Below are 25,785 nucleotides of genomic sequence, written 5' to 3'. Positions count from 1 at the left end.
GTGGTGGGCTGGGGGAAAGTGGTTTCAAAAATAATCAGTGTACATGCAATCATTCACTGAACACAGGTATCACTTCTGTATGCATTTAAGAGATTTACTAGCACAGAAGCACAAAATGAGCTCTGAGGATGCTGGTAATGCCAAGAGACTCCTTGCAAATGTTTCCATATTGAACCCATGGTGTATTCTCTATTTTTCAGCCTGTCTAATAGGAGTTCTGGTACCTGATAGCGAATGACTGACTATAAAAATCAAGATTCAGCTAACTCCCTGAGGCATGCTGTACTGCCAGATCAAAGGGCACACACTTGGCATCCTGCAAATGCAATACTATTGCTCTCACTCTGCAAATGTGTGGCACAAAACCCAGTGATAATGATCCTTAGAATCCTGAGACAACAATCCTCATATATTTCTTAAAAAAAATAAGTACAGAAAACTTAGAAACAACATCCTAAGTAAAACTTAGGATGAAAAAGCTACACTGATTTTCTATTGGCTCTAACTCTAAATTTAGTTAGCAAGAAACTGGAGCGGGAAGGGACAATATTCAGGAGAAAGAAAACATGCAGGCAACTGAGAAGGGACATGCCAAAGAAATATAGCAGCTTACTTCCTTATCTCTCAGCTAGCCCTTGTTATATTTCAATTAGATTTTGAAACCAGTATCCTATACTGGTGTGACCAACTGTCTAGCTTCCTGCAATGTCCCATCTGCCATCATCTACAAAAAAAAAACAACAAAAAACCAAAAAAACAGTGTCTCATTCTGCTCCTTTTAAAGCCAATCTTGAAAGATTTTAGCTACCTGCAGGCATTTCTGGGCAGCCAAACAAGTGAAGTTGGCTGCAGACATTTCTCAGCATCAGGCTGCCAAAAGCCACAGGGTCATCTGCTCCTTTTCCTTCCCCCACACCACAGCTCAGCTGTGCCTCCACCACTCCTGTTGTCTTGGTCCAGCCTGTTCTGAAATGCACCAGCCACAGATTTACTGCAACCTCCTGAATCTCCTCCAGCTTTTCACTCTCATTAACATTAGGAACTCTTTTCTCCTTGCTAACCTAAATCTCCCTTGCTGATACCTTGCTGAGTCTGGAAGGTTCAAATGCAATCCTTCATGTCGTTCCATGACTTGTGATCCAGGTGGATCCAAGAAGCAAGGAAAATCTTCCACCACAGATGTATGAAGGATTAAGATGGTATTTAGACTGGGAGGAGATGAATTGACCATAGCGAAGACGGAAATGGGATTAAAGCAAAATACCAGATCCCAAAAGAGAAGAATATGATCTGGAATTTAACAAATATAAACAACAAAATCCAATATTTAATGTAGTAAATGCAACTGCATCCAAGAGGAAGGAAGTGTGAAAGCAAACAATAAGACTATAAGGTACACTGCAGAATTAAAAATTAGCAATAGTAGAACCAGACCTGCTTCAACACAAGCAGAAAAGAAGGAACTAACATATTTTGGCTCTACTATTGTTTTCTGCTTTATTGCTCTCTTTCCTTTATGCTAATTTGCCCCAGTTTTCTTCCAAAAGTGAAGACAACAGCTTGCAAGAGGGGGAGAGAGGGAAGAATCCTTCCTCACCTCCCCAGCTTCGAGGCACACCTCCCTCAGCTCCCCTAAACTTGTCTTTAATGTCCTCGCACATTGCAGGAGTTCCAGTTTCTTGTTTAAAAAAAGTGGCCACTCATCCCCCAGATCAGAGACTGTCATGTGGAAAGGAGAGCTTCAAAGAAAAAGAAATATTTCAGAAAATATGAGATGCTTTAAAATAAATACATAAATAATAATTACTAACATATATAAAGTTTTTATTAAAAATAGTGTCTTCTATGCATTTCAGATATGAAATCAAATGTCAAAAACAAGATATAAAAGCTAATCTGTGACAGGAAGAATTTTAAATTATAAGACATATTCTTGGAGTGAGAATAATCTACATAAACTGTGATGGTATCTCTTATGTTATGCAGTTTTTCCTAAATGCATCAGTAGAGTTCAGAGTGCTATCCTTCCCTTACAGCACAGAAAGGACAGTATTTTGCCAATGCAAAACTCAATTATTTCCTAAATATGTTAAAATAGATTAAAAAACTATATTCAGTAATTCCAAAGTTGTGAAGCATTTTGTAAACACATTGAAATGGATTAGTAAAAAGAAAGGGGGCAAAAGTTTATTAACAAATTTTAAGTTATTTAAGATGGGACATGATTATTACAGCATCACAGAATCATTTAGGTTAGAAAGGTAACCTGAGATCAAACCAAATCAAGTCTTTTCCCTGATCACCACCTTGTCAACCAGACCATGGCACTCAGTGCCGTATCCAGTCATTCCTTGAACACCTCCAGGGATGGTGACTCCACCACCTCACTGGGCAGCTTGTCCCAATGTTTAACAATCCTTTCCATGAAAAAATTCCTCCAGTGCACAGCCTGAACCTTCTCTGGTGCAACCTGAGGATATTTCCTCTTGTTCTGACAATTCCAGAGGATATTTCCTACTGGTTACCTGGGAAAAGAGACTGACACCCTCCTTGCTACAACCAAAGAAACAATATAAACATGAAACCATATAAACCCCAATGAGGTTATGCATATAATTTACCATGTATGGACTATCAGGACACACAAATAAACCTATAAATAAATCAGATAGAGTACTAGCTGTACAGACCTTGCTGCAGGTCTGGGGCTGCCAGGGAAGGCAAGGACAGCCAGTGATGGTGCCTCCCATGCTCTTTGCTCTGGAGCCCTAACAGCTGGAGCTGACTGTCTTTTAAGTTTCCTTGAAGTCTGAGGAGCCACCAGGGGATTAGATTGATGAACTTGTTGTCCAGGCTTGATAAATGAGGCTCAGGACATTTATAAGCTTCACTCAATGCTGAATTTCTCAGGCCAAGCTCTGAATTTCTTTGCCCATACTTTGGTAGTGCAAAGTAGATTTGCTGCATCTGAAAAAGGACTCATTTTGCCACTGGCTGTGGGATACTTCAACACCATTAGAAAAGCAGCTACAGCCAAATGGTGAGGATAGTTCAGCAAAAGTAAAGTATTTCAAATAAAACTGGTTTTTAGGACCTAGTAACAGTCAATACTTCTTCTGACTAGAATATGTTATTTTTATATGCTCATAATCACTTACATTGTGTGTGTGTGTGTGTGTATGCATGTATATATAAGTACTATATTTTTTACATATTTATTTTAAAATATCCATGCTAATATATTTATGTATTCACACATACTGTACTTACAATACTTACTAGAAATATTGAGAGGAATTTTTCTATTCAAAATGTTCAAACCCACACTTTCACAGAACATGGTTAATTTGGCTGGCAATGAAACAACCAGAAATAACTTTAATTTCCATCCTTCTTGAAAATTTATACTCAAGCCTATTCAAGCATATTCAGATGGAAACTGATCTCCAGAATTTTGATCATTCCATCACACTGTATGAAAGAGACCAGCAAGCAGCCACTAGCTTAACTGAAACCACAGGTGCATTCCATTAAGTAATTTATTTATTTAATGAAGATAGATAATAATTTAAAATATAGTTATTGTTACTATGATATTGTATCTTGGTCTGCATTTTTTATTAACAAACAAATTCTGACACCACCAAAATGTGACTTTTCACATCAGGTTTTTCTCTACTTTTATTCCAAACAACTGCCCACTATGGTATCCACAAGTCCTATGGAAAGCATCTGTTGAAGCTTTCATAATCTTATGCATGTGTATGTCCAGACAGTACATTTTGAAAACATACTGAGCGCAACAAAGTGCTACCACAGCTCCACAGGCAACAGCATCTCAGTGCTTTTTTCCACTACCAGTGCACCCTAAGGATAACTATCCTTAGGCAGGCATAGTTTTACGTCTAGTAGGCAAAATAAAATACCCATGAGCTTCCAGCACATTTTATTTTTAAATTGTCTAATAGAGAGCACAAGCCTCCCAGTCATTCATGTCTGTGCCCATTGTAACTACTTAATTCTTGTCTTAACAATGCAAATATCTTCATAGACACAAACACCTTCATAGGCTTGTGTGTCTCTTCAAATGATGGAGCTAGAATTTCCCATGCTTGTTCTATGAATGTGAAACTACGTGTCAACATTTTAGAAACTGAATTCTATTTCAGAATAAAAAAAGGGAGTGCTAACATTCAGTGAGAAGAAAATTACTTCCAAAACTGCTGAATATTTAAATCTGGCATTTTATACCTGCCTAGTTGGTAATATGTATGTTTCATAAATAAGAAGACGTGTCAAAGAAGAGGTGTCATTATAAAAAGCATGAATTGAAAAATTTTCCTCAGGGGACAACATTTAATACTGAATTTCTCATCTTAAACACAGGTATAGAACTCGTGCCTGTCAGGTATTGTCCTGCAGTGAGCTACATGAATGACCTTAAATGGAGATAAATAAATTATTTCTTTGCATCTAGTTTTTAAAGAAGACTACATCCCATTCTAAAAGTTGTGCTATAAATTTAGATAAGTCAACAGTAGGAAAATAAGCATCTGAGTCTTAAAGCCTGTGGTACAGAGAAGATTAGACTAGGTAGAACACTATTAAGATTCAACACAGTGTAGAAGCACAAAAATATGTTGCTACTCAGGTTTATTGCAGTGATTCTTTAATTAAGCAGCTTTTCTTCTCTCTCTCTTCCCCACATCCTAAAGTGCAAGTTCCTAGAACTTGGAGATAACGTCTCCCTCTACTGCTGTCTGGGAGGCTCAGGACCACATTTTCTTGCCTTGATTTCTGTCACAGGCTCCTGACTTTGCCTCTCCTCTCCTCTCCTCTCCTCTCCTCTCCTCTCCTCTCCTCTCCTCTCCTCTCCTCTCCTCTCCTCTCCTCTCCTCTCCTCTCCTCTCCTCTCCTCTCCTCTCCTCTCCTCTCCTCTCCTCTCCTCTCCTCTCCTCTCCTCTCCTCTCCTCTCCTCTCCTCTCCTCTCCTCTCCTCTCCTCTCCTCTCCTCTCCTCTCCTCTCCTCTCCTCTCCTCTCTTCCTCTTCTCTTCTCTTCTCTTCTCTTCTCTTCTCTTCTCTTCTCTTCTCTTCTCTTCTCTTCTCTTCTCTTCTCTTCTCTTCTCTTCTCTTCTCTTCTCTTCTCTTCTCTTCTCTTCTCTTCTCTTCTCTTCTCTTCTCTTCTCTTCTCTTCTCTTTTCTCTTCTCTTTTCTCTTCTCTTCTCTTCTCTTTCTCTTTCTCTTCTCTTTCTCTTCTCTTTCTCTTCTCTTTCTCTTCTCTTTCTCTTCTCTTTCTCTTCTCTTCTCTCCTTGCTCTGCTCTCAGCAGCTGCCTAGCAATATGTCCCAGGGAACATTTCCACTCTCAGAAGGACCCCTTACTGAAATGAAGCTTGCCAAAACAGGACAGATTATTGAGTTTTCCAGGGAACTGAGTTCATTTAATGGGAATGACTGGTAAAGTCTACTACTTAATTACAATAGTATTAGGATAAATTCTGCTTAATGGAGACGCTCACAGCAAGCAACAAGTAGCTGAATTATTGTTAAAACCCCTTCAAAATAACCAGTGATAGTTTTTAAAGAAATGTTAAAGTTCTGCTGGTTTGATAAATAGGTGTCAAAATGAACCATGAGTACCTGTAGTCTCAAAAAAGGTCTAAAGTTAAGGAAACAAGGTTAAAATACAAGAGCAATTTTTTGTAAAAATTCCCCTGTTCATATCCTGGAAATAACCAAATAATAAATGAAGAAAAAAAAAAGAAGAATGAATACTATCTTATTTGTATGCCCTTTAAATAATTAATAACTAAAAATGAAGCCTATTATATGGTGTGCAGTACTAATAGCATTTAGACAGAAGAGAAGGATTAAGGTTCTCCTATACTGTACCATGTTTCTTCATCCCCTATCTGAGGTCTGGAAACTACTTCTGCAAGCTGGAAAAAAATGCTTTTGGATTTTCCAAAACAGGGCATTTATTCAGATCCTTACCACATCTTGGTGTCATATTATCAGCATGGTTTAAATGTGTGTAAATGTAAATAAAAGAGCAGAAATAACTTATTTTTAAAAAAATAAAATCTAAACAACAATTGTGCATGAAAGTTTTAAAAATGGTTCTTTTGTCATTGCATTCTCCTAAACTACATGTCTATATAAATGGGAGAACACTTGGTAAAATGCGAAGCAATGTGAGGTGATGTGTTTTCAGAAATCATTGTGGATGGCCATGAGGACATCTTGGCATACCTCAATATTCTTTTAAATATTTCAGTTTGTAGAAAGGCCTCAAGTTGTGCCAGAGCAGGTGTACACTAGATATGAGGAAAGGTTTCTTTACTTTGGCAGGCATTGGAACAGGCTGCCCAAGAGAAGTGGTGGAATCACCATCCCCAAGGTGTTCAGAAGACATCTGGATGTGTTACATGGGGACACGATTCAGTGGTTTTACACCATGCTGCTGGATTAAGCTGGACTTGATCTTAGGACAGCACATGATGTCACTCCACAGCTACGTGTTGATGTGTTGTGCATGTGCTAGGATTGGCTGCTTAGAACCACAGAGTCATTAAGGTTGGAAAACACCCCTAAGTGCTGCAACAATAACATCTGCTTATGTTTGGGACAAAGGAAGTAATGTTCAACTTGTTCAAAAAAATGGAGAGACTGACAGTAAACAGTAGTAAAAATGAGAAAGAAATGCTTTTGTAGTCCCTTGAAATATTTAAAGGTAGAAAAGTAGTATAACAAAGATGAGAATCAAGGTTCATTACTCAGTACATTGTTTTTGGTAACTAAATATAAGAATGTTTCAGTGCTATTAAGAGCCAAATTCTCCATTTGCAATTAAATACCTAAAGATAAAATCTACCTTATCCCTTTCCATGTTTGAATAAGAGAAAATGAAACTAAAGACTGGCTACAGCCTGACTATGGAGAGACTCCTGCCTCTCCGTAGCCATGCAGCATCTCCAACAGAAGTCCCCAGAAAACTCTCACGCTGCAGCTCTGAAGATTAGAAGTCACTGTCTACCACAGACATGAGGTTTCCGACCTGAAGTGACCAGCCACAGATTAGTGAGTGAATAACTTTACTGCATTTTGAACCTTGGCTCCTCAGTCTCTCACATGCTACCCAGTCAAACATTTCCATGAGCATATCTTCCAGAGATGTCTCTTTGGTGTTGAACCTCCCAGATCCCATTTAAAGGTCCCTGCTGTGTCCCACTGCTTGCCTGGCCCAGCCCTTCACATTCTTCTCCTATGGATTCTCTTCACAGCCACACTGAATCCTCTTTTCCTTATCAGGCTCATACAGGCCTGCCTCGCATGCTCTTCCCTGCAACAAGGAGATGAGAATGGCGAGCTGAATACAGCTGATGATTGTTTTGCTTCACAAAACCCTGCCATGGGCACAGATTAACACCAAAAACTAGATGGCAGCAGCCAAGGGAAAAGGCCTCTTGGAATGCCTCCACGCTACTGCCGGAGCGACCACTGTTCGACATCCATCGTGGGCTACGTGGCTGCTTTTGTTTCCATGGGCATCATTCCCATCAAGCTGTCCCCTCAAACAGGGAAAGTATTTACAGCTGAAAAAAGCAAGTGAACATCTTTTTCTTAAATAGGTTTCTAGTGCCTTGAATTTAGATCTGCTTAGACTCAGCAGCTCTTCTTGCAGTAGTCTGTATGTCCAGTCTAGGAGGTCTTCTGCTCTTTTCACCTGCATGGTCATATTAGATTTGGCATTTGTGCAAACCCACTTTCCTGTTAAAGACAGGAATCACAAAGTAGGAGTCTGATACATCAAAACGTACTTCTATCTACTTGTAGGTATCCATGAACTACTGAATTTTCTTTGATGCAGCAAGACAGATTTGGAGCCTTCACAGTCAAACTGTGCTGTCTTCCATTCTACAGCTGAGTTCTCACCAGCTGTAGACAGCCAGTAGTATTGTTCAACCTCCTCACAGAGCTGTTTGTCTAAACAGTGAGACTATATTAAATCTCAAGGAGAATCTGGGAACATGTAGCTATGTTCCTTTTCTAGGCTTGAAAAGATATTCCTATGCATTTAATTTTCTAAGGATTACCCAACTATTATGGAACTGTAGATGGAAAGTGAAAGCAGTGGAAGGAAATGGAAGGCAGTAAACTTCACGCCCAATTGTGCTGAAATTATGCATGCAGCCAAGAGCAGAGGAACTTCAGTAGTTTGGCAAAATTACAGGAGTAGATATTTAAAAGTATCTAAATAGAACACCTCTAACTGTAAATATAATAGGTATCTACAAATATTTAAGAATGATATAAGAAGTTTTTAAGGTCAAACTGAAATAAAACTTAAATGTCTAGAAAACTTAAAAACTAAATAAAACTTAAATGTCTAGAAAAGTTTTAAGATCCAAGATTCACTTGCTAAAAACAATGTCTTAAGATTTTCATACTGTCTGCATGCAGATTGTTTCATCAACAGTAATGGTAATAACAGCATACATTATTTCATCATGCAATTTTATGTAATTCATGACTATTGGGTAAACTCCTAGATGAGAAAAATTAAGAACCTTATTGGTCATTGAGCTCTTTCAAGTCCACCTTAGTTTGAGTATTCTTCAGTCCTGATGTGGATCTTGTTCTACCATATTTCCCAATAGTGCTCCAACACTGTTGGTGATATCAACACCTGCTATTCCTATTGCAATTGTGAACAGTATTAAAATAATTTTTGTTCAAGGTACCAAATCTTCCACTACTCTGAGATGTGTACTGCTAACATATTTCAAGACAGAAACTTGAAAGATCTAAAACGTAATTGACATCTGGCACAGTGACTCAATTAAATACCATGCTGAATTAATTAACTTGCTCCATCTCATGAGCCAACAGCAGTAGGATGGTATTCAGCAATGCAGCACTGCTGGAAACAAGTAGCACTTCAACAGGATATTACATGTACAGGCTGCATTCAGTGCAGAGTGAAAGGGAATAGGTGAACTCTGACTGTTACAGCTTGAATGGATCCTGTGAGGCACTGCCACACTGCAAACACTAAACAGTACACTCAGGTAAGATGTTTGTAGTCAGACACAAATGTTATTCCCCAATAAAGATAGCAGCTGCAAAAATTATGACATTTATTCACCTGGGGGGGTCCCTGAATTTTTCTTTCTTTTTCTCTTTACCCCCAAAAAAATCCACATTAAAAATCTTTTCCAAAAATTTGGTGTTTATAGCAGTGCAGTGTTTGAGGTTCTCATTCAGAAAATAAATAAACCTGTTTTCGGCTGCTCATGTGAAAGCTTGATTGAATTCTAGAGATGTGAGGCTCTACCGAAATGAAATTCCCAAAACAGATAAAAATAACATAAGAATCCCAACTCCCCTGATGAACAACAGAGAACATGTACAACAGTGAGATAAGTAATCAAATGTGTCAAAAAATATAAAAAAAACTCAGAATAATTTCAAGAGAAAAAAAAAGATAAAAGAAAAGCATGTAGAAACTGATGCTGAAGTTTTGTTGCTTTAACAACAAATTAAAGTTGCATCAAAAGGTTTGTATTTCTTCACACAGCATTTTAAAGTAACAAATGTAGTATTACAGGAAACATCTGATATCTGGGAAAAAGAAAAAAAAATACTTAAAATCAGAGAATAACTCAGGTTGGAAGAGATCACTAGAGTCATCCAGTCCAAAGTCCTGCTCAAAGCAGGGCAAACTTAGAAGTCAAACGCAACTTTGAAGTTAAATCAGATTGCTCAAGATGATACCCAGCTCAGTTTTGACTTTTTCAAGGGATGGAGTTGCTCAGGGGACAAAACAATATTTCTGAGGACTAAAATTCTGTTTACAGGAATTTTTTCAGATTTCCAAATGTGTCTGTTTTGTAGGTAATACAAAAGTAAAATCTTTCAAGTGTTAGCAAAAATAGACTTTATGATTTTTAATTTGGCAGTGATTTTTAATTTGACAAGTATCTTTCCAGTTTAGTGAGAAAAAAGTCCTGAAGATTTTCATCACACATCTCTGTGAACTACACTGAGAAAGCTGTTCTATCCCATTGCAATCAAAAACATAAAAGTCAGTTCAGCATACTGCTCAGTTCATTAAAACCCAACTATCTTAGCTAAATGTTTTTGATATGGCAAAAGTGGTATTTGCCCAAATTTCAAAAGCAATAACAGACCTTAAAACATTCCTGAGCTATTTAGGGAGAAGCAAGGTCCTGCTAGGGTTGAGGTTTTTCTACAACTCCACAAATAAAAAAGAAAAAAAAAGTTACAATATGATTAGCTGCTGACATGTTTCAAATGCATCCTAAGAATATCTGATAAAGATTAATTTTGTAGAGATGGAACAATCAATATAATGTCCCATCATCTCCCACACTTAAACATTATCTTCATGTTGTATATACCTGATAAGGTGGTACAAGTGGACAAAACCAATCTAGCATTTCCCTATAGTATGGATTCTAGACAGACTTTGAGCTACAACGGGACTAAAGTTTCTGTTATGTGAAAGCTGATGAAATTAGTTACTCTGGGATTTAGAAAATTATTTGAATTACAAGTGGTTGTTACATCTGACTTTTTTTAATAAAAAAAATTGAGAATAATGACAGGCCAATAATAAAATAGACGAAGAAATAAAATTAAATGGATGGAGAAAATGAGACAAGTTCAAAATTTCCAGTTTTTCCTTTCTAACAATAAGTTGCTTTGACTCTGCAGTACTTCTGAAAAATCTATTCTTTATTCAGGTGCCTGAATGGGAAATCTGATCTGGATTGGGAATACTGAACTCTTGGAAACTTAGACAAAGTTTCCATGCCACTTTCTACAGCATTTCTTAGCACCATTTGATTAATAAATTATGCTAAAGAGTACAAAATAGTAAGATTTTAAATGTCTACTATGCAATCTATCTATACTATACTATACTATACTATACTATACTATACTATACTATACTATACTATACTATGGTACTCAGAAAAATGCTTCCCTCAAATTTGAATATGCTTATTTACAGAAAGTAATATGCATCCTATCCCGCAGCCCTTAGAAAGAGAACTCCATTACATAGGCATAGGTTCTCCAGGGAGGAGGTAGTTGAAGACAATCAGTTTCCCCCTTTTTCTCCCCTGTCCCCATAACCTCTCTCTCACACTGTCCCAGATGATACATCAGCAACTCAGTGGTCCTCACTCTCTTCAGCTCCTCCAAAGGCAGGATGATACCCAGAGCTGGTGAACACTGGGAAGCTCAGTTTCTCCATTTGCAGCACAGATGTGTGCACCCCAAACACCTGTAATCCCCTCCCGTTAAACTGTCCCACACGTCTTTATGCTGAATACATTCAATGCAAAGTCTGTAACAGTAAACAGTGATCCAGCTGCAGATAATGGTTCTTCAGAAGTATCCCACAGGGCAATGCATGTTCCAAGACTGTTTAAAACCTTCTAGAGATATTAGTTGTTCCCTTCCTGATATTTTCAGAAAATCAATCTGAACTATACACAAATAATACTGAAGCTCAGACTTAAAACCATCACAAACAAAGATGAAATGAAGACATAGAAATGACATTATTTTCAGTGCACTGAAGTGAGATCAGCAAAGCATTACTTTTAAGTAAAATGGTCTACATACTTTCTGCAATCGGAATAAAAAATGCAGCTAATTGAGAAGATATATGACAGGTTACTTTTGATGCTTTTCATAAAAATGTGAATTTGATGGAAGATTTTGCTATATTCAATTACATTAAGGCAAATTAAAATAATTTTATCCTAAAATAATGTAGCTATTTTTTTTGATACCTTTCTTTAATATAAATTAAGTATTCAGCGACTAATACTATGAATAATCTAAAAAGCCACAAAAAATCAGATACCACTACTGAAACACAACACCTTGGTTCAGCAAACAAGGAAGTGACATTTCCCTTCAGCGAAAGAACAAGTTAAACACTATTAACTTGTGCTCCAAATAACTTCATGGGGATGGTTGCCATAGAGGAACAAATTGGAGGAGAGCCAAATACCACTGTCCGTTAAAGCCAACAATGCCTGTTTTCAAATGCTCCGTCTGAGGAGCAATTCAGGCTACTCCCTGAAGAATGACAGACAATATAACAAAGCGAAGCGTCTCGGAGCATCTACATACCAAGGTGTTATTATTCAGATCCATCTTCCCAGTGAAAGGCCCCCATGTTGTTCCAACCGGAAGCTGCTGCCGGCTCTGAATCTTGCGCTCCCCGTCCTTCTGGACCACCTCCAACTCTCCTGCAAACAAAGAAAACAAGCAGTGTTGAGAGTACTTTCACTCATGCCGTGACAACAACCACCTCTGCCTTTGTGTGGGCTTTATACGCACAATGTTCTGAGGACCAATACAATGAGAATTAATTATGCTTGTCTGAAAAACAACTGATCTTGTCATCCTGCAAAAGAAAAACAAACCTTTTTCCCTTATAATTATATTCAAATTTGGTTCAGAAAGTTCCATTCCTTTCTTGCATCTTTTCACACACATTACAGTTTGAAAGCAATTTTATTCAGAATAGCGTTCCATAAGAGTTCTTAAGAAGTACTGAGGAGGGGGGAAATAGCAGCTGAAAAGAGAGTCCAGTAACAGCCCTACCTGGTGCATTAATCTCCTTGATGCATTTTGCTGCACAACATCACATTTTGAAGCATGCAGCAACTAAAATTTTGATGAAAAAAAGCATATAGCCATAAAAAATTCACAACACCTCCATGATACTACTAAAAGCATTTACTGCAATTACAGAAAGAATTTTGAACTGAGATTTTAAGAGCAGTAACATTTAAAAATTAAGCATAAAATATTTTTAACTGTTAGCTTAATGTTATAAGACAAAATAAGTAAAACAATGGGGAAGCTGTATGATAATTTTTCTAAGTGCATAATGATTTTTAGTGCATGATATATTTTTTAAAATACATTTTATTTTTGAAAGCAAAGACTTCAAAATTAACACTTAAAAGATAAATTTTTGCTTTAGCTCACCTTAACTTTTCTAGATTTTCCAGTAAAGAGAAAGAATAACACGACTGATCATTGTCATGGAGGGAAAAATAAAATTCAGTCACTACCTTTCCCACCCCATATTTTTTTTCACTTTATTTCAAGATTAAAAAAATAGTCTGGACAACTCTTCTTTGAAAGCAGTATCTTCTCTAAGACTATTTTTTTATCCACAAATGTTTCATTTAAAAATACAGCAACAGTTACATGCACAATTTCCAACACTATTTTCTAAATAAATTCTGGTTTCAGAGTTTCACAGGGATACGATGGAACAAGGACAGGCTGGTCTGTACTTTTCCTGTTAGATGTTTGACTGCTTTTTTCCATGCTCTTGCACTTCCAAGCTTTGCCCTTCCTGAAGGTAGGCAAAAAAATCTGTTGTTCTCAGGAGCAGCAGAGCTCACCTCAACTTTGCTGAAGCCACGATTTTTCAAGATCTGTCTTCCATGAATGCTAAAGCCCCTTGCTCCCTTTCCATACCAGATGCAACAATGATTCCTGTCTTTTGCATCAGCACGTCTCAACAACTCTAGCCCAAATAAGGATAGTGCTTTTTCACAAACAGAGCAAAGTCCAACTGTGCAAGGAGTCAATTTGTCCCAGATTTAGAACTCATGGTTGTTGTGAAATGAACCTTGGGCTGAAGGAAGTGAGTAACTCCTCCTGGCTCACAGGCAGTCTCCCAGACTTCCCTGAACTAAACATTCCCCTGGATGCTTGGATTTACATTGCAGTCAGGCTGCAAAGCTTTTCCTCGTCCACAGGGGTTAATCTTGACCATCTTCCAAATAGAAGAGTTGGCTCCAGCTTCCATTTTCAAGCACAGAAATCTAAATTTCACCTCTGAGTGTTGCAGATTACAAAACTACTCTACGTAAAATCGTGCATCAGATCCTTCCTGCAAACTGGAACAAATCTAGGAAATAGAGCTGTATCAGTTTACAAAAGCTTCTCTGCATGTGGGTGAGTCCCCATCATGCCAGTGTTATGACATTTTATAAGGCAGTATGTGAGTAGGAAAGCTTATGGATTAATTATATCTAATTTACACGTGTGACATATATGCACCCAAACAGAAAAAAAACAACAAAACAAACCAACAAAACCTGAAAGCATTTTTTCCTTTTCACAGTCACATTGTTACAAATTGTATTAGCTTCAAAAACATCTCTTTATATGTTAATTATGGAAGAGAGAAATTGCAAAGTAACATGTTTATCACTTAGCCATACTGCAGCATTTTCTCTCTACACAGCGATGAAAACTGCAGCATTTGCTTGCTTTTACACACTAAAAAACAGCCATGTCTATGGACATGTCACATTTAACTGATACCAGAGGAATCATGAGAATCTTTGAAAACCCTTTTAAAAAATAATTCAGCCTCCCTTTCTGCCACTGACATTTTTCATTTGAAAAGGGTTCAGACACAGTCAAACAGTGACTCCTTATCTGTACCTGTGGATTTACAAGCAGGCCTGTCTTTTAATGGATTAAGAACGACAAACTTAGGGCAGATCAACCAGTGATATCCAAAAAGCTACCAAAGTTTTAAGGTACACATCATTCATTACACATTATATTTTAAATATAATTAATAACATGAATCTTATACCTGATAAGTAGTTCAGATTTGAGGCAAGCATAATAACAAGCATTTTTTTCCAAATAATTTTTCCCTTTTGTTGATAATTAAATAAGTTACTATGGATTCTCTCTCTTGTTCTCTTTTGTTACAGTTCCAAGCTGTATTTCAGACAATATTCAATATAAATGAATACTTTGAAATGTACTGACTATAGGGTAACATCATGCTAAAATGTACTGAAACTGCTGTTTCCCCATCCACTTAGAACACCATGAAAGAGAAGTAGATTGCAGACAGGGTAACAAAATGTTCTGCTGCAAAACCTTTCTGTTTCTCTTCATTGCAGCTCTCCAAAAGAGATATATTTCTCTCTTGTCACCATGACCAGCAGCCATTTTAATGCTATGGGTGAATGTTAGAGTTGGGAAGTACTGCTTGCATTTTCTGGCAAAATGAGACAGTGCTTATGCAAGGTGTGGCACATTACAATTTAGTCCTTGGCAAAGATTTTATTTCTTCATGTGAAAATCTTTGGTCTTTTACAGGAAAAAAAATTAACACTGGCTGCAACTTTTCTGCATTTGTTTACAACGTTTTCATCTGAAATTTCCTGTTTGGTGAATGGTGCCACAACTGCAGCACACAGGGGCTCAGTCTCCCCCTTGAAGTAACTGGGGCTGTTCCCTGCTCGCTGCTGACTTCCCGCAGGGATGCTGGCTTAAATGCCATACCTGTGACCCTAAATAATGTGTGACTTCAAGGGTGTTTGCTGGAAAATGAGAACCTTACCCTGTGACTCTTAATTAAAAGAGCTTGAAAAATGTGTCAGCAAGACAAGATTTTCCCCTTCAGCCTCAGAGGAAGTTCAGATGTAAATCTGAAGTACTCTCTACAGCTACCATCCCCTGCACAACTGCTCAGAATCTTCACAGATTACATCAGGAGAAGGAAGAGGATCTGAGACTTTATTGCTGTATCACTACTCACAGTAAGAGTAAAGACTCAGCTGGTACTGACTCTTCACACACACTTGTCCATGGAAATTCCAACATGTGGTGAGGGAAAAAAAAAAGGATCAAAAACTGCTGCAGCTTCCTTTAATCCATGCTCAAACCCAAAGGAAGCAGAAAATTCTGTGCCAAACACTGTTAGGCACTTCAAGTAATCAGCAATTGCAACACACCATCTCAGTGCTGAATACAACATTTCTTCACATAACTGCAAATTATAATAGAACTCCTTCCTACCCCTGGAATAAAACATGCAATATACTCATAATTTCCATGCAAAGTAGAGAAGCAGTTTTACTCTCTTCATCCTAGACTTGTCAGCTCTCCAACTGAGAAGGACAGCAAGAAGTAGGACAGAAGCAGCAATAAGGAACAGAAATAGAGAGGAAGTGATGCTCTACTTTTACTTTTTATGAGTAAGGTAAAAAAAATTACTTAAGAGACATTCCATGTAGTGACATCTACTTTCCCATTCCTTGCTATGGAGTGTTTTTTCCCATTCCTTGCTATGGAGTAAGTGTTTCTCATTTTTTGGGTTTTTTGTTCTTTTCTTCCCAGCTTGTTCTTCAGGAACACACTTATTTCCAGCTTGCTGAATAAGCTTATACAAAATATTTGAGACACATAGTATGGGCTAATCAATTTTGGTAAAAGATAATGCTGTTAGTGCTGTGGGCTGTTTCTCTTATCTTGTTGATGTAGCATACTTTTAAAGTCTGTGATTACTCAAAGACTTATGATAGCTGCACTGTAAAAGAAGCCTCAAGTCATGACTCACTACTACAGCTATAAAACATCCCATGGCTTTTAAGATACTAGGCCACCTTGGTGGATAGAAAACCAGAATGAAGGGACTCAATTTAGGATTCTTTTCATACATGCATATATTGTTTCATGCATGCCACACAGGGTTTTCAATAAACAGAAGGTAGAGAGGTCTGTTTAGCTTTGTATTCTCTTACAGCATAATCAGGATCATTTAAAAAAACTCTCCACAAAACATAGAGCATACAGCAATCCAACAAGAGCTTTTGGCCCTTAACAGGAATTTGACCACAATCTGACTACCAGAAAAATTCAACCATATATAGTATTTCTGAAACAAAATGATGCTGGCTTTCACCCATCAGCCTACATTCTGGAATAAGAAACAAAGGAGTATATATCTGAAGGTGAATGATGAACAGCTTTTGTGGAACATAAGGAGAACTACATTCAGAAATAACTGTATCCAGATTCATATGCATTTAGCACTTCTAAGCAAGTCACTGATAGCTTTGGGCAGTAGTTGTTTGGTTGGTTTTTTTTTTTTTTTAAGTGAAAATAGCTTTCTAAGTGGAGTCAGTTCAAGACAATGAGTAAGCTCTTCCTGTGCTATAATTAGAGATTGGTTATTTGATACCATGGGGCTCTACCAATTTCCACAAGCAAATGGCTCCTTCTTTGCATATTTCTAGTCCACAGCCACCTGTCTCTCTAATGAGTATTTTTGTATGTCAGAGAAACTGTGTATGTTGTAGTTTCAAACAAGGACTGCTCTGAAGTCAGAGTCAGCTAGTTAAAACACTGTCAGACGTTCTTAAGCGCTGCCCAACCCAGAACCCAGTATCTGCCTGCCATCCTATATGCACAGGAAGAATCTGCAATTAATATTTGGCTGTTGACTGCTTTCATTGTAACAAACTAATATGTGTGTATCTGCACATAGCAATACACTGACAGTGGAGAACTATCCCATTTCCACTTCTGTGATTCTTATTAAGGTAGCTCCAATATTCAGGCTTTATGCACTTGTTTGGCAGACATAAACTGCATTATTGAGATACTTCTTATAAATTCTTCTCCCTCAATTTTCAAGTCTCTGAGACATAACACACACTAAACTACAGTTTTGAACATAAACTTGAAATACGACATTCTCTATTCAAGTACTCCAGTCAAACCCTGATAAATCAGGCTGGCCATGCAGTGATCTTATCCCTTCTGACTCTTTAATAAATCGAACCTTGTAAGTTCATGCTGTTGGAAGTTGTCACTAAATGAAATTGTGACCTTATCCGATGCGTGAACTTATCCTGCTGACAACTACATTTATTGTACGGATAAGCATAAGGGAAAAAAAAAAAGAGGCTTTCGATAATTGTGATCCTACCCATATGCAACTTTAACAGATGGGATCTTTTTGATGTTGCATTTAATGATTTGTCTATGATGAGCCTCTACACAGAGAAAAAAATAAATGTTCTTCATAGGTAAGTGGTAGGGGAACTGGTAAGCGGTATGAAAAGTGCACAAAGAGGAGTGGCTGACAGCCGAGAGTCAAAAGCTATTAGCTTAACACAAAGAGCTTCGAATTAGCTGGTAATTGCACTGGAAAAGATAACATAATGGAAATGGTCAAACAGTAACATTCCCTTTCCAGGGACTCATTCAATAGTCCAAAACCCTGAAACAAATAACTGTGACGCTGAGGCAGTAACCCAAAATATGCAGTGCTGTGGCACTTCATGATGAAGGAATAAATGAATGAATGAATGAATGAGCAAATCCTCTTCCAGCACTGACTAAATGCTTGCCTCTGCTATTGTGGAAGAATGTTGGGTAACAAGCAATTCATAGAATCATCCAATAGTTTTTGGAATAGGGTTGGAAGGGACCCTTAAAGGTAATCTAGTCCTACCTTCCTTCACCAAGCAGGGACATCTTCGATTAGATCAGGTCATTCACAGCCCTGTTCAACCTGACCTTGAATGCTTTTGGGATGGGACATCTACCACCTCTCTGGGCAGTCTGTTCCAATGTCTCACAACCTTCAATTTAAAAATCCCTGAAAACAGCAAAGCATCTCACATTACTGTGTTTGTCAGGGATTTAATACATAATGTTACCTTATCCTCACAGTGGACAATACTGTACCCATTCTGCAGTCAGTGAGCTGACTCCAGAGTGAGAAGACTTGGGTGGTGTCAGGGTACAGTCTGATTTGCAGCACTACAAGTCTACTGGGTGATAAAAAATTTGTAGCTATCTTACTAGAAAGACACATACATATGAGCCAAATTCACACTGAGTCCAAGCAGTAATGGAATAAATTACAGTCAATCTTTAAAAGAAATTTTGTCATTTGCTTTGCTATGAAAATAGCATTCTCAATGGTCTTGCAAAACCAGAGGTTATTTAGGTTACCCACAAGCAAAGGCAAAACTTAATTTTGCTTCCCAAAAGATGGGGCAGGACAGTGTTAGGATAAGAAAGATAGAAGAAGGAATAGATTTGGGACTGAAAACTGAGAAAACAGCTCTGGATTGGAGCCACCCTGGAGGGAGGGTTGCTATTCTGCTGCCGCTGAGGTGGTGGAGGGCTTCTGAATATAGAAGCCTTTTTTCTTTTCTGAAGTTATTACCACCCACAAGCAACTCCCTCCCCCAGCCCTGATCCTTCCTGTATACATCCCACTTAAGGAATGGAGCTAACCAAACCTCTTAGCCATGAGGGAAGTAGACACAAGAATAGGCCACAGGTACTTATGGCTCTAACCCACTGATCTCCTTTGCCTTTGCTTACAAGCAGGTCCAGATAGCAAAGACCATGCAGGAGTAGCTGCCACGAGCTGCTTCATGCCTAACTCAGCTGCCTAACGTTCCTGCATCCTGACAATGCTCCCACAGGGCAGCTGTGCACTCCAGGTAAGGGTGACAAATAAAAGGGCTTCTCTGTTTTCTGTAACAAAAAAACTTGCTGCTCCCTACCTTTCTTTCGAGCCCTGAAAGTCAGAAGCAGAGTTTCTTTATCTCTTCTACCTGCTGCTAGTACTGCAAATGGCAGAGAGTGTAGGTGCTATCCTTATCTGCAACAGCACTGTCCTACATCAGGCAATAAAGGGAAGGAACAAATATTGTGAAAGTGAGGATAGAGAAAGCCTAGGCAAAGATTTTCCGAGAAAAAAAATACCACAGAAGGATTGGGGGGGGGGGGGAGGGGAAGGCAGTGGTGTTGGGGACATAAATAAATTTCTGAAACAAAGCAAGAGAGAGGAAGTCTAGGGAAACAGCCATTTGAAGATCAAGTTGGGTCTGATCAGGACACAAAGACAGTACCTGGAAAAAGAGGATCATAAGATATTCAAGAAAATGGGGGTGCAGAAAACTTGCCAGAGTGAGAGAAGAAACATCTATCTCCAAATCTGAAACACAAGAGAAGTTCATGAATTCCCATTTAGAATTAGAATGCAAACACTACTATTCTTTTTCAGCCAAGGTATCTGTGTTATTACCGTGCTCAATTCATAATCTAAACCACTAAAATAAAATATAGTTATTCTAATATCCAATTGCTCAGCTGAATCCTGGCTAAACTGAAAAACTATATTATGCCTACACTGCACCCAGTGATGTGATTTCACCTGACATTGGGTCAAACCCATTCTCTATATGCAAGTAGCCAGATCACCATGTGTGCCATAAAACTATTTTGAGAAAAAGTTTCATTACTTGTTATTTAGTTTACACCAGGCTCCAGCTATGCCCATGATACCAACGTGGCCTAGGGTATGGGCACACAAACTGTTCCAGATTTACAACTGAAATGCAGAGCTATCTTTATACATGCAAAGGTGCACTATGTCTTGCAGCACAAGCATAGTTTTCAGAGACTCGAGTTTCAAAAGAAGTGAATGACAATTAAAATTCAAAGATTGTCTATTTGTAGATGCATTTGAGATTTTTAGCACTCTATTTGCATTCAATTACTTACATAAAATAAATACAAAAGAAAAAAGTTACCTTCTTATAGTACCTCACACTCCTGTAATCTACAGAATTTAACAGGAATACAGAGTCACATTCCAGACTAGAAAAACATAGACTGATGGTGGTGAACACAACCTGCACCAATTTGAAATGGCAATGCAACTTCTACATTTTAGGGTAACTAGAAGGGAGGGCAATTAATTGAATAAATGTTACTAGCACATACATGAAATAGCTACTAAAGAAATGGAAATGGCTACCTAAATAGTAATTTTTTGTCACATATGCCATCAAAATGATTTTTAAGGTTTAAGATGAACTAAAAGTACTGTTTTTTCCCCAAAGTCAGAAAGGAGGGAGTACCTAACCTGAACATGGTTGCTAGAATTTGATTAGCTTTTTAGATTTTTACACAGCTCTATAGACTTTTCCTTTATTTGGACTGCTTCACTGAACTTAGAGCAACACACTTTAAAAAAAAAAAAAAAGAGCAACAGAAGTAGAAACAAAAATACTTTTAGTCAAGGTATGCTAACAATGCCAAAGGTTTGTTTCCCTTGCTTCAGAGTCAAGTTCCTCATAACACAGCAAATACTGTGTTTATATCAGCACCTGTTCTACACATAGAGGCAAAATAAACCCAGCCATCATGGCAAAATCCTGATCCTGCAATGAAATAAGAAGAAAAGATATTTAGTTTTCAAGTCTACAAATTACAAGGCCAGTTTACTCCTCTGTTTTCTAACTTCACATCTCATAAAAGAATATTTTTTGTTGTTTTTCTCAATAGTTTTCTATCTTTGAATAGTTCAAAAAGGTTTGTTACTGCCTCCATGTGTTGAGGTAAACCTGGAGTAGAAGTACTTGCAAAAATACAGAAAAATAAAAATCCCCACAGACAACCAGTGTAGCTAAAGAGCCCTCCCTGCAGCTCTCTATGAGAGGAATACTGTAATCTGCATTCTCACATGGACAGTCCACAGTGGCAAACATGATTCCCAGTTATACTGTAACACTGCACACACCCAGTAGGCTGAGCAGGTTCTTCATCCCAGCTACTTGTAGGTGGCACAGCTGTGCTCCCTTTCTCTTCATCATGAATACACAGGATACTGAAATGCCAGACTTGGCAAGAGCAGGCTGACAATATTACTGAATAAGGTTTTCTTGATAAGATCATCATCTGTTTATGGATACTCCTGGGTATGCTCCCCTTCCTCAGCAGAGGAACAGGACAGATAAATGTCCCTTTGTGTGCAGATTCTCCCTGATATATGCAAAAACATTTCAGTTCTGAGCCTGTCTGCTTTTTCTTTTCTTCATATAGCTGAAATACACTTAGAGGTTTATGAAGCACTGTATGTAAAAACAACAGAAAGTGAGCACAACTAAAAATACAGCTTGCATAACTCTGAAGTATTTTCTGAAATAAATGGTACTCTGCATGGGAGAAAATGAAACCTACACCAATCTTTCCCTAGAAATTTTTGGAATCCTTCTAGCTGGAAGATGCTCACATTTTTTAATCTTTTTTAAAATTTTTATTTTCAACAGTATTATTTGCACAAGTATATATGATATTTATGTAAAATAAATCATAGACATCTGCATGTTTACTCAATAGTGTTGGATTTCTTTTTTAACTTGGAAATAAAAGAAAAGTATCAGTGCAGCCTGTGTTGCCAGTGAATGTAAAGACCTACTGAAGTTAACTAAGTATGAAGACCAATGTATTTAATATTTATGTAATGAAATATATGAGCAAAAATGTTTTGAAAAGTATTCTTTTTAACTCTAAAAGCAAAGCAATGAGATCATCTGTGACCATATCTGTGGTGTCTTCTCAGTTTACAGTACTTATGCTTAGGGATAGAAGGATCTATTTTCATCTCTCATTTGTGTAACAGCAGATAAGCTATTTGCTTTCTATCAGATATGCATACTCAGAGTTATGAAGCCACTGCTTAGACACCAATATCTAGCTAAAAGTATTTGAGCCAAAGAGCCCAAATGTCTTGAAAAAGAAGCAGATGCTTTAAAATTATTTTCCTATTTCCTTTCAATGTTTCCAACAAAATTCTGAGTACAAATAAAAATACAAAAACCTCAATAGATTCAAATTTATCAGTATTTAGTGTAACCATCGAAAAGATCTAGTTATTCTTGAGATTAGGAAAGTAAGAGGGAGATGGGAACAAAGGGAGATTGAATGCTATGCTCCACTGCATGCATGCAATATATAGTCACATCCATTATAAATACAATTTATATGAAAAGCAACATTATTATAAATAGAGATAAAAGTAGCATAACTATAATGTACAATATCAAGATTCAAATTAATAATTCCTTTCCACTTGCTGAGGATGGCCATGCATAACAGACACATGGCTCTGCACTGCTCCAGCACTCATGAGTTATGTGCTTATCTACATCTTCTGTGATCAAGTACCAGCAGTGACCAACACAGCTTTTTAACACAGTGCCAGACAGGAACTGACTGCTGGGTTTGGACACGGACCAGAGAACCCTTCAGTGCCTCAGCCTGGACTATCACACTTCTTTCACATGCACCTACATCTTAGCATAGCCGAGACTTTGAAGCCGATATAAAGAGTGATGCTCACTTATACAGCAGACTTGTAACTTTGAGTGAAATAAACCCTTGAACAGAGATTGAGCACAAGTCCTGTGCAATGCCTAAATCCTACTCTAAGGCTTACATAAGACTTAAGTAGAATACTGGTCTTGTGGCAGCTTTCTGTACAGGAATGATCTTGACCTTCATATGAGTAAGTCTCAGGGACATCATGTGTGCAAAGCATATCCCAAATTGCTTTGCCTTACCACCTCCCTTTTACAAGTGTAGGCTTTCAACAACCCATTGCTGCTTGGACAGATGCAGTGACTGGAGGAAGAGCCATGACTGGCACATGTTCTGTGGCAGTAGGATGTAGACAGACTTTCTCCTGAAGAATGACCTCTTGAGACTGACTCTTCACAGTTTAGACTTCAACTCTGTAAACCATGACTGGGAACAAGTCCACATACTCCATGGCCTTACTAGAAATTTCAGCCTAAATAAGAGACTCGGAGTCTCAGAGGAAGTCAGTGCTAGTGACAGGAGCCCTACCTTTCCCTGACAGTTGCAATCATTCCTTCCGAAAACACAATACCTAAAATAAACTCAGGATTTTGAAGAAGTAGGAAACTATTTCTGGCAAAGAGTAGTCATGAAAGAGGCAGTGTCAACAGTGATCTAAAGAATTATAATTCAAAATATATATGGGCTACAGAATTATTTTGCCACTGAAACCTTAAAACTGCCCCTATATTATGATGTTTTAAAAATACTAATGTCAATTTTTAGCAGCTTCTTATTATCCTGCAATGGTGACTTACTGTAAGAATATAAGAAGAATAGCCTACTATTAAATATATAGAGTTAAAAATGGTAAGTACATATGAAATGATCATATTGAAAAAGATGCAGTTTGGAATCTTTATTCCCCTGATAATAAAATCAGCACTTCACAAAATCATATGTAATAGCATAAAATTCCCCTAAAAATATCAGCTCCTCTCTACCTCCCCATTAAAAAATCACATGCGTCAACGCAAAGAGAAAATTTCTATTTTAACTGTGACAATTCCTTTGATGTACATAAATACTTTTCAACTTAACAATTCCTTTTTGATAGGCACAGACAAATTGCTGTAAAAGGAATCTTTGAGAAAGCCAGTTTGACTCTACCAGTTTTTTCCCCCATATGTTTTCATCTCAATTAACAAAGTAAATTAACAGGACACACAATGCATTAGCTTAAAAGGAACAGAATATCTAGACAAACAAATCCTACTTTTACATAACCAATGTTGCAGTTACTGGTCTAAATAAAATCAAGTCTTTCAGCATCATAAAAAGCTTGAACTTCCATTCAGGAGCTGAGACCACTCTTTTTTATATTTCAGTACCTCTCCATAAAAGCCAGCTTCCTACTCATCTCCTGTCCCCTGGATACTGTTTCTTGGGCAGTTTAGCTGCCCCTTGCCCTCCCCCTGTTGCCCTCTGTGGCCTCAGTGTTCCTCCTCAGTACTGTGTTGTACTCAAGCTCTCAGTGACTGCCTCCAACAGTGTCCAGAAGCAAATATCAGAAAAGAAATGAGCAGTAAGGCTCTCCCTCACACAACTGATTTATAACATTCTGTCTTTCCCCTATTGATCACAGATCACCTGCCAGTCAAGCCTAAGCTGAAACTAGAAACTTTCAAGTTACAGCAGAATCACTAAGGTCATAATCAAATAAAACTCCACGGTTGTAAACTTCATACTGACTTAAAGGGAATAAACATTAAAGTATCGGAGGAAATAATACTATACCTGGAGCAAAATTGCATACTATGCTCTATACAAGATTTACATTTTTCCATAATTTCTGTAAACATTTATGTTAGAATTCTAAATCAATAAGATAATTTAATAAAAAAAATCTTTATGACTAGGCTGTAACGTTAGCACCTTCACTTACTCATATGTGAGAATCTATGTATAAATCAACCCACACAGCTTAAAAAAACTATTATAAAAAAAAAAAAAACATATAGCCATGATATGTTTTTGGTACTTTCTTTTGGTACTTTACATGCTTATGCTGTCTTCTCCTCTTGACAGCCAATAAAAAAAGCCCTGGAAATTACTTTCTTAAATGAGAGGCAGATATTCAAAAGCCAGTACCAAAGAAACTCCAATAAACAAGTAGCTCAAGCCTTTGTGAGTACTTTTTCATACATATCATAACAGTTCAAAAAAACTATCAAATAAAGAAGATGCACAGATTTTAGAAAAGGCCAGTCTTGCAGCAAACATTTTAGTTATAATCTTTAAAATATCTGGGATTAATAAATTGGACCTAAGTCTACCTCCTATGGGACATCCAATATCACTTATAATCTCTCTGTAACTCTGGAAGTAATAATAATTCCTTTCTCCCACATTTTATTGACCTCTTTTTAAATAGCATGCAATCCAGAGTGGGGACTGTAACTGTGTTTGTTTGCATATATAGACATACATATAAAAATGTAAAACAGATACACAGAGATAGATAGATAGATAGATAGATAGATAGATAGATAGATAGATAGATGATAGATAGATAAGATAGACAGACAGATATTTATTTATCTACATAGCATCTAGGACAAAAGGATCTGTGTCTGTAGAAACCAACAGCTTCTACATGATACTGTAATTTACACAGCAAAAAAAAAGTAACATATCTTGGCATACTGAAAGGAATGCCCTTTTGAAATATTCTGCATCTTTTTTGTCTCTGGCAAGTAGGCTTTCAAGTGGGGATCGATTATGTTTCTGA

At 37.5% G+C, this 25,785-nt stretch overlaps 1 protein-coding gene across 1 annotated transcript in view; it reads right to left on the bottom strand.

Annotated features, from left to right (window-relative positions):
- ZFPM2 (zinc finger protein, FOG family member 2) overlaps nt 1-25,785 on the bottom strand; it is a 253,351-nt gene that overhangs the window by 145,630 nt on the left and 81,936 nt on the right. The window contains exon 4 of the mRNA XM_062514895.1: nt 12,177-12,295. Coding sequence (XP_062370879.1) covers nt 12,177-12,295 — 119 coding nt within the window. The remainder of the gene's footprint in view (nt 1-12,176; nt 12,296-25,785) is intronic.

Source organism: Cinclus cinclus, chromosome 1 (assembly GCF_963662255.1).
Source record: "Cinclus cinclus chromosome 1, bCinCin1.1, whole genome shotgun sequence".
NCBI classification, from domain to species: domain Eukaryota; kingdom Metazoa; phylum Chordata; class Aves; order Passeriformes; family Cinclidae; genus Cinclus; species Cinclus cinclus.
The sequence above is the reverse complement of the archived record's forward strand: the minus strand, read 5'-3'. Positions and strand labels throughout refer to the sequence as shown.